Source organism: Nicotiana tomentosiformis, chromosome 4 (assembly GCF_000390325.3).
Source record: "Nicotiana tomentosiformis chromosome 4, ASM39032v3, whole genome shotgun sequence".
NCBI classification, from domain to species: domain Eukaryota; kingdom Viridiplantae; phylum Streptophyta; class Magnoliopsida; order Solanales; family Solanaceae; genus Nicotiana; species Nicotiana tomentosiformis.
The window spans coordinates 25,907,565-25,920,641 of record NC_090815.1 but is presented as its reverse complement, the minus strand read 5'-3'; the positions used below and the strand labels follow the sequence as shown (position 1 = coordinate 25,920,641).

At 41.0% G+C, this 13,077-nt stretch overlaps 1 protein-coding gene across 1 annotated transcript; it reads right to left on the bottom strand.

The window, feature by feature from the left end:
* Positions 1–4,960: 4,960 nt before the first annotated feature.
* LOC138909392 (serine/threonine-protein phosphatase 7 long form homolog) lies at positions 4,961–6,747 on the bottom strand. Its single transcript, XM_070200588.1, has 3 exons — positions 6,228–6,747; positions 5,451–5,572; positions 4,961–5,068 (listed from the first exon to the last, which is right to left on the bottom strand). The coding sequence occupies exons 1-3, from the start codon at positions 6,745–6,747 to the stop codon at positions 4,961–4,963; spliced, it is 750 nt and encodes a 249-aa protein (XP_070056689.1).
* Between the last annotated feature and the right edge of the window lie 6,330 nt (positions 6,748–13,077).

The window sequence follows — 13,077 nt, the reverse complement described above, 5'->3', positions numbered from 1 at the left end:
GGAAAGAGAGGTTAAGAAGTCAAAACGTGTTATGGGGACGCACATTTGCCCCTGATATCTTGGAGGAGGTTGGTATGAGATAGCTGGTTGAGATATGTGAGTTCCAACATTGGACACATTTGTTCACAAATGATGCTCGAATGGTGTATGGAGAGGAAGTTCAAAGTTTCTATGCTGACCTTTTTAAAGTTGAAGATGATCACATATGTGTGTTGGTGAATGGAGTTGATATGGTAATGGACTCTACCTTGTTGGGGTCCATTCTTGGTGTTCCTGGTGAAGGGTTGTCTAGTGTACATGGATTCTGTTCTGAAAATTTCAGAAATGCCATATTAAAGGACATAGCAGTTCAACAAGGGGAACGGGTTCAGAAGAAGGCCCTCTTTCTTGTATACCAACTGCTGTTTGAGATGGTGAACAAGGTACTGCTGCCTCGAGCTGAGAGAAGATCTATCACCTCTCGTGCAGACCTGTTCCTCATGGAAGCACTGGATAACTTTACTACCATCAATCTGCCTGGGATTATGATAGAACACATGAACAAAGTGGCAGACTTCAAAGATGGTAATCATGGGCTGCCGTATGGGTTCCTTCTCACCAAGGTCTTTAAGCACTTCAAGGTTCTTCTACGACAAGCTAAAGTGGGCACAAAGAAGCAAACTTTCTCCAAAGCTACTCTTGCAGAATGTGAGCGTATCGAGAAAATTGGAGGAGTTGGAAGAACTTTTACCATATCTCAACTGATCAATGCTCAGAACAGTGCTACCTCGGAGATAAGGAAATTGAAAGCAAGGAATGCTATCCATGAGACTCAATTAAGTCAGCTGTAGGAGGCACTTGGTTCCAGTAGTTCTCAAGGAGAACAGGTTGCTCGTCTAACAAAAGAGAATGCTGAGCTCAGGAAACAAGTGGAGGACTTGAAAGAGAGACTGCTTAACGAGCAAATGTCAGTTTTTATGATGATATTTGTGGTTTTTTTTTGTTTGTTAAAAACTGTGGATGGTGGTAGTAACATTGACTCTGCTCCTGTTGAAAAATCCAATTTAATGTTAATACTAGCTTTTCCCTTTGTGTTAACTATGCCTTGTCTTTATGCTCTGCTTTTAGTCATGTTGTGTGCACGCAAGTGGCGTGAGTTAACTTAAACTAGACTTCTTTTTGATATATACTTGTTGCTCTTCTTTTTATTATACCAAAAGGGGGAAGATTAATGTGCATAATTGATTAATGAGCACTGATTAAGGGGGAATACAGACTTAGGGGAAACTTAAGGCTTTTCTGGTTCACTGTCTGGTTCTGTGCGGTTTTTTTATTAATGAGTACTAATTAAGGTGGAATACAAACTCAGGGGGAAACCTAAGGCTTTTCTGGTTCACTGTGTGTTCTGTGCGGGTTTCTTTCCTGGGATGTTCAATTATAAGTTTGTCATCATCAAAAAGGGGGAAATTGATAGGTTACAAGTACCTTGCTTTATGTTTTGATGATCTAAGAAACTTACTATCAAGAACCAGATAAGGAACCAGTTACATATCCTCAAGACCTTAAGATCGAAAGGTTTTAGCTTGGAATATGCTTCGACTCTTCAGAGTTAGAGGAATAACAGAGGGAACAAATAACTATCGTTTCCCGAGGAAACTGTATAAGTCAACTGCCCCAGCTATAAAGTTGCTGCCTGCACATGCTACAGTGTAGAAACAGTGCAGCAATCAACTTTATGGGGAGTGTCTTTTACCTACCTTAGTTACATCATCCCAAGTGATGTCACAAGTGCATTACTAACATCAAGGAAGGTAAAACAAAGGACTTGTTCACTTAGAGAATTCATCGAAGCTCCATCACGATCATTGATCATCAAGCAATCAATTCTTAAGTGCATGAAGAACAAAGAGCAACACTACTACGGACCAGTTCCCCACAGTAAGTCATTGTATGTCCTTAGTTGAGTTGTAACTTTGTAATAGTTCTTCAATTATAATTCCTACTTAGCTTGTTTAGATGTATTCTATAGGAAACCCTTTGTAAACCTTAAACCTTTGTGTTTGAGTCTTGGCTAGAGTTAGTCGAATTGTAAAGTCTTTGTAATAGAGTTATTACAAAGTGGCTTGTAATAGAGTATTACAAGTTAGTGAGGGATTAAGATATTAATTCCTACGTTGCAGAGGTTGTAATCTAAAAGTTGCTCAGTAGTGAAGTTGAAATCCTACAAGGGTAGATCGTGGTTTTTAATCCCGTTGAGCTGGGAATTTTCCACGTAAAAATCCTCTTGCCATTTACTTACTGCAGTGTGAGAGTGTTATAGTGGAACTGATAGAGAACTTGATTCTCTATAGAGTTTGGTAGACCCTTATATTCTATCACTCTATATATACATTGACACTATGAGGAGCAAGTCTACGTTCATCGTCTCCTACAGGAAATCAAAACTCTAGTTATGGATGACATCCATCATACAAAAGTTTCAACCGTCCCTCATGTTCTCGTCTTCCCTCTTACCATACAAATTAAAGGAGTCCAGAACCCATTTGTTGTTCTTCCCTCTTACACGAAAATGCGTGTAAAAAAAAGAGCTACCTAACTATATATAACGCTCTTTGAAAGAGCGCTATACCTTAACGGACATTTTGGGCGTCAAGGTATAGCGCTCTTTAAAAGAGCGTTATACATATAACACCTTTAGGAAGAGCGCTATATATGTATAGTGCAGTTATAAAGAGCACTATATATGTTTTGTGGGCGCGCCAATAAGTCTCCTGCGTTTAACTGACATAACAATAAGTCAAATGTGTATAGCTCCCTTTAAAAGAGAGCTATACCTAAAAAAATTCAGCCCCCCGAGCTACGCATTGCCTTATTTAAAGGCGTTAGGATTTTACAAAAATCCATTCAAAAATATTCCTAACTCCCATTCAAATTTTTCTTCTTGTTAAATTCTCAAGCATTTTTTCATAATGTCTGAAGAGCGAAAAGTAAGGGTTTCATTATATTGGGGGGGGGGGGGTGAGGTTGTGGTGGCGAATAACTCTGTGAGCTATAGTTTATCTCCACAGTGTCATGTTAAGTTGCCACTTACAATGGAGTACGATATATTGGTATCGTTGTTATGTAATAAAATGGATGTGAGGAAACGTTCGGTGAACCTTAAAGTAACCGGAAGATATCCGTATTCCGTCACTCATCAAGGGGTTGCTTGTTACGCTGAGTTAAACATCGACGATGATGAAACTTTGAGGGATTTTTTGAGGACTTCGGTTGAATACCGTGAATTTCTTGTGATAAAAATGTTGGAAATATATGTCAAGGTCGAAGATGTTTGCAATAATGAGGTTGCGCATAGTAGGGATAACCCTCAGTCATCGGGTGGTTATTCTGGAGCAGTTTTTGCTGGACAGGTTTCGGATGAAAGAGTTTGCCCTGATTTAAACTTATCACCACCGACGAATGAGGAGCGAGGAAATAATTTCTCTCCTGCATTACATAATCCACAAGACGAGTGGTAAGCTTAAATTCTCCTTTGTGTTACAATATATATTTTTATTGTATTGAATTTGTATTAACGCTCACATATTTCATAGGGAGTACTGGCCAGATATGACTTTTACAAGTTATGAACCCACAGCCAGTTGGAATATGCATAGTTCTAGTGTGTTGGATCATGATGGTCCATCCGGGAGTCATCACCAACAGGATAATGTCCATCAAGGAATGTCAGCACATTACGACTTGTAAGTGAAGTGATACAGCTATATGGAAAGAACTTATTAATTTCAGTAATGATGTTTATTTTGTTGTTTCTGCAGTGAAAACGAGAAAGTTGAACCACCTGTCCTGACTCAATTGCCCGAATATGACATATTAAATTGGGATCTGGCAGATGCACAGACTGAGGAAGAGAACAGTGATTATGACAACAATGTCGATGATTCCGGAGATGACACACCCTTCCCTCGTAAGGATGGTGATGAGGAGGAAGAGAATGAAGGACCTGATTTGACGAGGGAGTATGATCCACCCCCCGTTAGACCAAGAGTGTGTGAGTTCCAAGTACCGTTTCATTCAAGGAAGATTCCCTACCTTGGTCATTTTCCAAGTATGCCGGATGTGGATGCTCTGACAAGGGATTTTGATGAAATTCGGACAACAATGTCTGGCAAAGGGCATGCTTTTTCCTGATAAAGTGCGCCTAAGCAGGGCGGCGAATATGTATAGCGTAAAAGAGTGTCGTGAGATGACGGTATGGGAGTCAAGTCTGGATGTATACAAGGTTGTTTGCCGTAGATGGTTTACGGGTTGTCATTGGATGCTGCGTGCGAGCAAGAAGAACACAGGTCTGTAGAAAGTGGGTAAATATATTCCCACGCACAGATGTGAAATGGACACATTCAATGTGAATCACTACAACTTGGATATTGACTTGATTTCTCTTGTCCTTATTCCACACCTTGAAGCGTCCATAAGGTATAAAATCAAAGAGTACATTACATCAGTCCACCAGGAATATAGCCATACCATTACCAAAAGAAAAGCATTTCTCGGACGCAAACGTGCGTTTGAAATTGTTTATGGTAATTGGGATAAGTCATTTGCAGCTCTACCTAGGTACATAGCCACTCTGCAACACTTTAACCTCGGGACGGTTGTTGAATGGAAGCTTGAGTGGAGTCCGGGAAGACCATAATATATATTCAATTACATGTTCTGGGCATTTAAACCAACAATTGATGGTTTTCCAAATTGCCGACCGGTAATATCCATAGACGGCACTCATGTCTATGGAAAGTATGATATCAAGCTGTTGATCGTCGTTGCAGTAGATGATAATGGACAAATATTTCCTCTAGCTTTTGCTATTTGTGCCAATGAAATCCAAGAGACGTGGACGCTGTTTTTGAACCATTTGAAAGAGCACGTTGTCAAATAGCATTCCGGTATTTGTCTAATATCTGATCGGCATGGTGGTATCTTAAGTTCTGTACAGCATTTGCCCGAATGGCAAGAACCTTATGCCTACCACTGTTACTGTGTGAGGCACCTGAAGGCCAATTTCCAGAAGGCACATCTCAACAAGGATCTGCATGATTTGATGTGGATGGCAGCAACAAATCACCAAGAGCATAAATTCCGGAGGCACATGGAATCTATCAGGCAGGAAAACGAGAGAGCCTATGGTTGGTTGATGCGACATGAGGAATCTATCCAGCGTATGAAGGTCACCCGGCAGATCAGCATCAACATCATCAACAGGGGCCTCAATGCCCCCTTGCTGGGGACCACCTTCTCTCCGCCCACCACGACCCCGTAGGGCAGCCCTGCCTCGTGGGGCACCCCTATCTCGTGGGGCACCCCTACCTCGTGGGGCACCTCTACCTCGTGGGACACCCCTACCTCTCTGTTACTGCTCTGGCGCCACATAAGCAGGGTCGTGTCCTATGCGCTGATCCTCTTGGGCTCACTGCAGTGTCCGGGCAGCCACCTCTGCAAGCTGCCGACCATAATCGTGCAAAGCGGCCGGTTCCTCGCCTGCATGCTACTGCATCTGCAATCCCATCTGGTAGACTATATTTAGGCCAATAGCCTGCAGAACATATAAAATATAAACTACAGAACACTATGTTATAGTTATATAAGTAATAATACCAGAAAACATACCAGTGCCTCGTGCCGCCCGGCGTATGGAACGTACCGACCGCTAGCTCGATGAATGGGATTCCCGATGAAAAGTCGGGTAACGCGGCGTTACCAGGGCATATACTCATGAATGGTATCTGTCCGGCTCTGTGAAAGGGGGGCTGAATCAGGTCAGCTCGCTGGTCCCAAGTATCGACCTGTGCCTCTAGCCATGCCACATGTGCGTCGTCCACCCTAGAACGATCATCCCGCTGATAATGTGTGGGCTCCCATGTGGGCCCTCTCAGTACAAGTTGCAGACGGCCAAACTAGCGAAGTACCTACTCCGTGGCATAATTCTCCACAATATCGAGGCACATCAGCAGGACGGAAGTGCTCCAAATCAGTCGGCCGACCGAGCAATAATCGGGAAGGTCACCTATCAAGTCGTCATTGTATGGCATCCAGATGAACTATTAAATAACAACAGAAAACGTGAGTATGCGCAACACATGTGAAGCTATACCAAGTAAACTTAGGTATACATTTACATGTGCGCCCTCCAACATATCGAACAAATCCCTGCAAAGGGGGAGATTATGCAGAGCCTCGTAGATATGTACATATCTCCAAATGTTGTCGAATAACTGTCAAACTTATGCTACTGGCCCCTGAGTGTGTAGTCTCATCCTGTGGCCTGAAACCAGTGAGCTGCTGCAACATGTCCAAATACTGCTCACGCGTCATCTCTCTCATGGACTGAGGCAGTGCAACGGGCAGTCTATCAACGGGCAGCCCATATAAAACCTCCACGTCTTGCAGCGTTATGGTGGCCACACCAATGGGCAGGTGGAATGTGTGCGTCTCCGGCCGCCACCGCTCTATCAGGGCTGTGACCAAAGACCAGTCGAGTTGCAGCCACCCGATCTCCAAAATCCTGTAGAAGCCCGTAACCCGCAGGCGATGGACTACACAGGGATGGAGATCTCTTTCCTTCATAAAATCCCACATGTCGTCCACTCTCCTGGAGCGGAGAGTCTGGGCCAGTAACTCTCCCTCCCATACGTGAGCGGACCTATGATCGCCCTGTAACACTAATAGCTCATCGGAGAAAGGTCCTGGATGCATAGGCGGCACATCCATGTCGTCTATTGTAAATTAAACAACATTAATTGTATGTTTGATCTGTAAATTAAATAATTAATTTTTAAAGTTATACAATATTTAATTGGACAGAGTATATTTCTATGGGTTCCATGCTCGATATTTGAGGCCTAGTAGCACCAAGCTATCCTGAATTCTTGTATGTGTCAATTTTATTAGTTTTATCTTAGGAACCGATTAGTCTATTTTGCTTCATGCATGCCATAGACTCTATTTATTATGAACTTTATTTTATTTGGAGAATTAGCAGTTGAATATAACATTTAGCTTTGGGTCAGCAAATACACTTGACAATATTTTGCAAATGAATTATCACTTGAACTTCAAGTACACATTTTCTCATACGATGATCTAGATATACTCATAATAATTCATTACATGCATTCCTTTTTCAGCTGCCCATTTTCTCTCCTATTGTTGGGATCACCAACATATATCCCTACCCTTATTTGGGGATCCATCTTTGTGCATTGTAGTGGAACAATTTAATCATATAGCACATTCATAATTCTAGATGAAAATTATTTGGTTCCTGACCTTGAACCGATTGTGATAGATTTTGGTAGTTTTGTTCTCATAACCAATGGTTTAGTTATAATTGGAGGCATATAATTTCTGCTAAACCAATTTGGATTTAAACCAGTATTATCAAGATAAATTATCATAATTTATATTCTGGAATTGTGCTCTAATAATTTGAGCAATCAATCTTGCAAAAGCCAAACTGCAAGTTAATAACAAATGCACATGTGACCATAGAATAGATGCATATATTAAAATCATATAATAGTAAACATCCCACATGGTAGGTGACTAGGCCCATATATTTATCACCTTTTATTCGTTCCAGAAACCAAGGGACTCAATCCCAACCTTAATTGGTATATCATGAGAATAAGCAGCATAAGTGAATTCTTGAAGAATCTTATATTTCTTCAATATATGCCACTGTAATTCTCAATTAATTGTTCGCATCATAATTGAACCGAGATGGTCAACCGGTCATGCCAACTAATATTTGTTTCAGTAAACCTCTAGTTTACTTGTGACATATGATTCTATCATCATGCTTATATTTGTATAGTACAAATAGAAAAGAAATCGGGTAATCTTTCATATTTACCCGTTATGATTATAGAAACATGAAGATATTCAATATTCATTTCATTTATAGTCTCAATATGCCAACCACTTTAACTTATACATTTGAAACTCAAAACGTTTCTTTTGAGACTTTACAATATCAATGTCGTGAATAATTTTATTCATCCGGGTAGTAACAAATTAATTTTTCTGGAGCTCTTAATAACTTTTGTACTACAAGATCTTTTGTCACACCATTCATATAGTAAATGTCTTCTTCACGGAGAAAATTATATCATAATAAATTATCATGGTCAAAATCATCATAAGCAAAATCATTTCTTGCTTTAATTTTTGCCTTTAATAACCTTTTATAAGGCACAACAAAATATTTTTTGGTGTATCACATGTACGCGACCAATGACATATTCATGTAACCAAATAATAATATTTATTCTCTTTATTTCACTCAAACTTACCTTAAAGGTGAGTTGTGTGGTATTCATCTAATCATGCATTTGTGATGACCCAAAATATCATCTTTAAATTAAATAGATAATTCTGTGTTCTAAGACCTCGAAAAGCACTGTTTATCATTCCTCGACTTGCGTGCACAGTCCGTAAAATTTTCTGGATAGTTTTTACGTGAAAAATGGATTAAAATATGAATTAGAGATTTAAAACTCAACTTAGTTGACTTTGGTCAATATTTTGAGCAAACGGACTCGGATCAGTGTTTTGACTATTCCGGTAGGTCCATATCGTGAATTGGGACTTAGGCGTATGCCCGGAATCAAATTCGGAGGTCCCTAGCCCGAAATATGGAATTTTAATGACCGGATGTCGAACTATGTGCAAACCACCTCAGAAAAGAATTTTGATGATTCCAACAGCTCCGTATGGTGATTTTAGACTTAGGAGCATGATCGGAATTTTATTTGGAAGTCCGTAGTAGAATTAGGCTTGAAATGCCGAAAGTTAAATTTTTTGGAAGTTTGACCGAGGGGTTGACTTTTTCATATCGGGGTCGAAATCCGATTATGAAAATTTGAGTACCTCCGTTATGTCATTTATGACTTGTGTGCAAAATTCAAGGTAAATCGAATGTGATTTGATAGGTTCCGGAGTCATTTGTACGAATTAGAAATTTCAAAGTTCATTAGGCTTGAATCTATGTGTGATTCGTGTTTTAGTGTTGTTGGATGTGATTTGAAGGCTCGACTAAGTTCGTATGATGTTTTAGGACTTGTTGATACATTTGGTTGAGGTCCCAGAGACCTCGGGTGAGTTTCGGATGGTTAATAGATCAAATTCAGACGTAGAAGAAATATCTTAAGTTTCTGCCCTATGTTGCATTCGCACCTGCGGAAACCGTATCGCAGGTGCGAGCTCGCAGATGCGAGCCTGGCAAGCGCATATGCGCAAATGGACTACGGGGCAATGGTCGCAGGTGCGAGGGAAATTCCACACCTGCGTGAGCGCAGATGCGGAGGGACCCGCGCAGAAGCGGTTTGCGCAGGAGCACAAACAGGCGCGCAAATGGGGGACTTCTTTCGCACATGCGGTTGGCGCAGAACTGGCCAAGTTGCCGCAGATGCGAAAATCCCTGGACAGTACAAAAACAGAGGGGTTCCGAGCTTTTGCCATTTTTGGGCATTTCAAGCTCGGGTTAGGGGATTTTGAGCAAGGTTTTCACGGGAAAACTTGAGGTAAGTCCCTTGTGATCATTTCTACTCCATAATATTGAATTATCACTAAATAATGTTTTTGAGGTGTAAATCGGGGGTTGGAACTTAGGGATTTGAAAATAAGATTTGAAGCTTTGAGGGTCGAGTTGGGGCCAGATTTTGATAAAATTAGTATGGTTAGACTCGTGGTTGAATGGGCTTTCGGATTATAACTTTTGTCGAGTTCCGAGACGTGGGCCCCACGGGCCATTTTTGAGTTAATTTCGGATATTTATTGAAAAATATAGTAATTGCTTACAGAATTAATTCTATAATTTTTGTTGACTGTATCGAATTAATTATGACTAGATACGAGTCGAACGGAATCGGAAAATCGAGGAAAAAGCATACTACTTAGTTAAATTGGAGCGAGTCGAGGTAAGTGAGTTGTTTAACCTTGTGTGGGGGAAATTTACCCTAGGATTGGTATTAATTGTAATGAGATGAAAGTCGTGTACACCAGGTGACGAGTGTGTACACAAACTAAATGTGAAGGATTATGTTTTTAAATTGTGAAGATCACTGTTGCATATTAATTAATTTATTAAATCTTGTTATATTCTCCATCATTGATTTGATTTGTATACTTTAAATTTGCTTGACCTTTTCTTGTTAATTGTTTTACATGTTTGAATGAAACTTGGTTTCTTTTATTCTGTGCATTATTTGAAATTGATTTTCCTTAAATTAATTATTATTAATATGAATTATTTGACATTTTAAATTTGGTATTGAAGCAACTTATTAAAGATTTTGAAATATTATTTTGCTAAATTATTTATTCCTGAATATTTTTGTAAGATTTTTCTACTCATTGTGGTGGAGCTGTGGGCTCTTTATTGTGGAAAAATAATATTATAGATGATTTATGTTGGCATGAGCCGTGAGCTCTTTATTGTGGAAAATATCGTTGATTTATTTTGGCAAATTGAAATATTTGGGCACTTGAGGTGAAAATTGTGATATTGTTATGCATTCGGTGGTATAAGGTCTGGATAATAAAATACATGCAGTGAGATAAGGGTGGCTTGATACGCATGGTTAGTAGGGGAAATTACTAGAAAGATGGCTACAACGTGGGATTCTATTTCGGGAAATAAATATTTTCTTTAAAATAAATTGTGAAGGCTCCCGCGGTGAGATAAGAAAATGGGATATTGTGAATTTATTTATGATTTGGGACTACGAGGCGGTACCTCGGTAGTGCCCTTGTTGATATTGATTTATGGCCATAGTTGCCTTCGATTAATTGTTGTGATTTTTATAAATTTGAAAGGAATTCTGTTTTGATTCCACGAGATATTATTTGCAATTATTTGGTGTCATTAAATGCGACATACTATTTGATTCATTTCGATAGTCATTTTATCTTATTAAATTATTTAAATATTTTTCCATGTCATTATCTATTCTCCAATAGGGCCTGACCTAACCTCGTCACTACTCTATCGAGGTTAGTCTTGGCACTTACTGGGTACCGCTGTGGTGTACTCATACTACGCTTCTCCATATCATTTTGTGCAGATCCACGTACATCTTACCAGTCTAGACGTCAGTGAGTTACCTGCGCACGGAGACTTCGAGGTATATCTGCCAGCGCCCGCAGACTTCGGAGTCCCCTTCTATTATTTTATGTTGCTTCCTTATTTTTCTTTAGACCTTGATACATAGAAACATTGAGAATAAATTTTTAGAAGCATGTGACTTATTTCTACCGGGTTTAAGGAGTTGTAATTATTTGAATTATAGTTTATTTATTTCAGATATTTATGATTATTCCGCATTGATAGGCTTACCTAGTCTGCTTACCTAGTCTTAGAGACTAGGTGCCATCACGACCTCCTACAGAGGGAATTTGGGGTCGTGACAAGTTGGTATCAGAGCACTAGGTTCATAGGTGTTATGAGTCACAAGCAGGTTTAGTAGAGTCTTGCAGATTGGTACGGAGACGTCTGTACTTATCTTTGAAAGGCTATGGAACTGTTAGAAAATATTCACTTCTTTGATTCCTTATCGTGCGCCTTTGTTGATTTCAAAGTTCTAAACAATTGTCTTTCTATTCTCTCATAGATGGTGAGGACACGCACAACTGGATCTGATGATCAGACACCCGCGCCCCCTATTGGAGCCGTAAGAGGCCGGGGTCGGGGTAGAGGCCGAGCCAGAGGTTGAGGAAGACCACGTGGTGTAGCCAGAGTACCTGCACGAGCTGCTGCACTAGAGCCACCGGTAGCTCCAGTTGGAGAACAGGCACCTAAGATGCCTGTTACTACTCCTGCACTTCAGAAAACTCTTGCCCAGTTTTTGAGCATATTTGGCACTCTAGCTTAGGTAGGGTTAATTCCACTTGCTCCTGCCACATCTCAGGCTGGGGTAGAGTGCAGACTCCCACTGCCCGTACTCCAGAGCCACGGGTCCAAGTTGACCATGCCCCAGAGGTTAAACCAGTGCAACCATTTGTCCCAGTTTGGCCTGAGATTAGGACAACAGTTTCAGAGGGGGAGCAGTTTAAGCTCGAGAGGTATAAGAAGTACCACCCTCCTACTTTCAGCGGTTTAGCTTCAGAGGATGCTTAGGGTTTTCTGAAGGAATGTTACTGTATCCTTCGTACTATGGGTATTGTGGATTCCAGTGGGGTTTCTTTCACGGTATTCCAGTTTAGAGGAGCAGCCTACCAGTGGTGGCAGGCATATGTTCTTAAGGGAGTATGTTCCTCAGAGTCTTAGGTCATGGCGAGCAGAGTTTGAGCAGTTGCGCCAGGGTTCTATGACCGTATCAGAATATGCGGTCTGATTCAGTGATTTGGCTAGGCATGCACCAGCCTTAGTTGCTACTGTTCGAGAGCGGGTTCGCAGATTTATTGAGGGTATTCACCCTAGTATCAGATACAGTATGGCCCGAGAGCTAGAGATGGACATTACATACCAACAAGTGGTGTCAATTGCTAGGAGATTGGAAGGTATGCGGACTCGGGAGAGGGAAGAGAGGGAAGCTAAGAGACCCCGAGATTCTGGCACATATAATAATTCTCGTGCCCCAGTTGCAACCCATCATGGTAGAGGTTATGTGAACCGTCCTATTCATTCAGCACTTCCAGCTTCCAGTGGTATTCCGACTACTCCCAGACCTCAGGTTCCATATTATGCACCAACAGTGTCTTCTGTACCTCCTGTATGGGGTTCTTTCAGCGGACAGTCTAGTCGATCAGGTCTGAGCCAGTCCCAGCAGCCACGTCCTCCGAGGGCTTGTTTTGAGTGTGGTGACACTCATCATATCATGAGGGATTGCCCCATACTTAGGAGGGGTTCACCTCCACAGATTTCTCAGGACCCACCTATTCTACAGGGTCCTCAGGCTTCTCAGGCCATAATTATTACACCAGTTGCTACTCCACCTGCACATCCAGCTAGAGGTGGAGGTCGGGCAGGTAGAGGTCGCCGTAGAGGGGGAGGCCAGACAAGATATTATGCCCTATCTGCTAGGACAGATACGGTTGCAT

Coding starts and splice junctions, on each gene's coding strand:
- LOC138909392 (XM_070200588.1), bottom strand. CDS start 6,747: ATGGATGTGCCGCCTATGCATCCAGGACCTTTCTCCGATGAGCTATTA. Junction 5,573..6,227: donor TCGACAACATTTGGAGATAT/GTACATATCTAC, acceptor TATGTTCTGCAG/GCTATTGGCCTAAATATAGT. Junction 5,069..5,450: donor GTGGCTGCCCGGACACTGCA/GTGAGCCCAAGA, acceptor CAAATCATGCAG/ATCCTTGTTGAGATGTGCCT.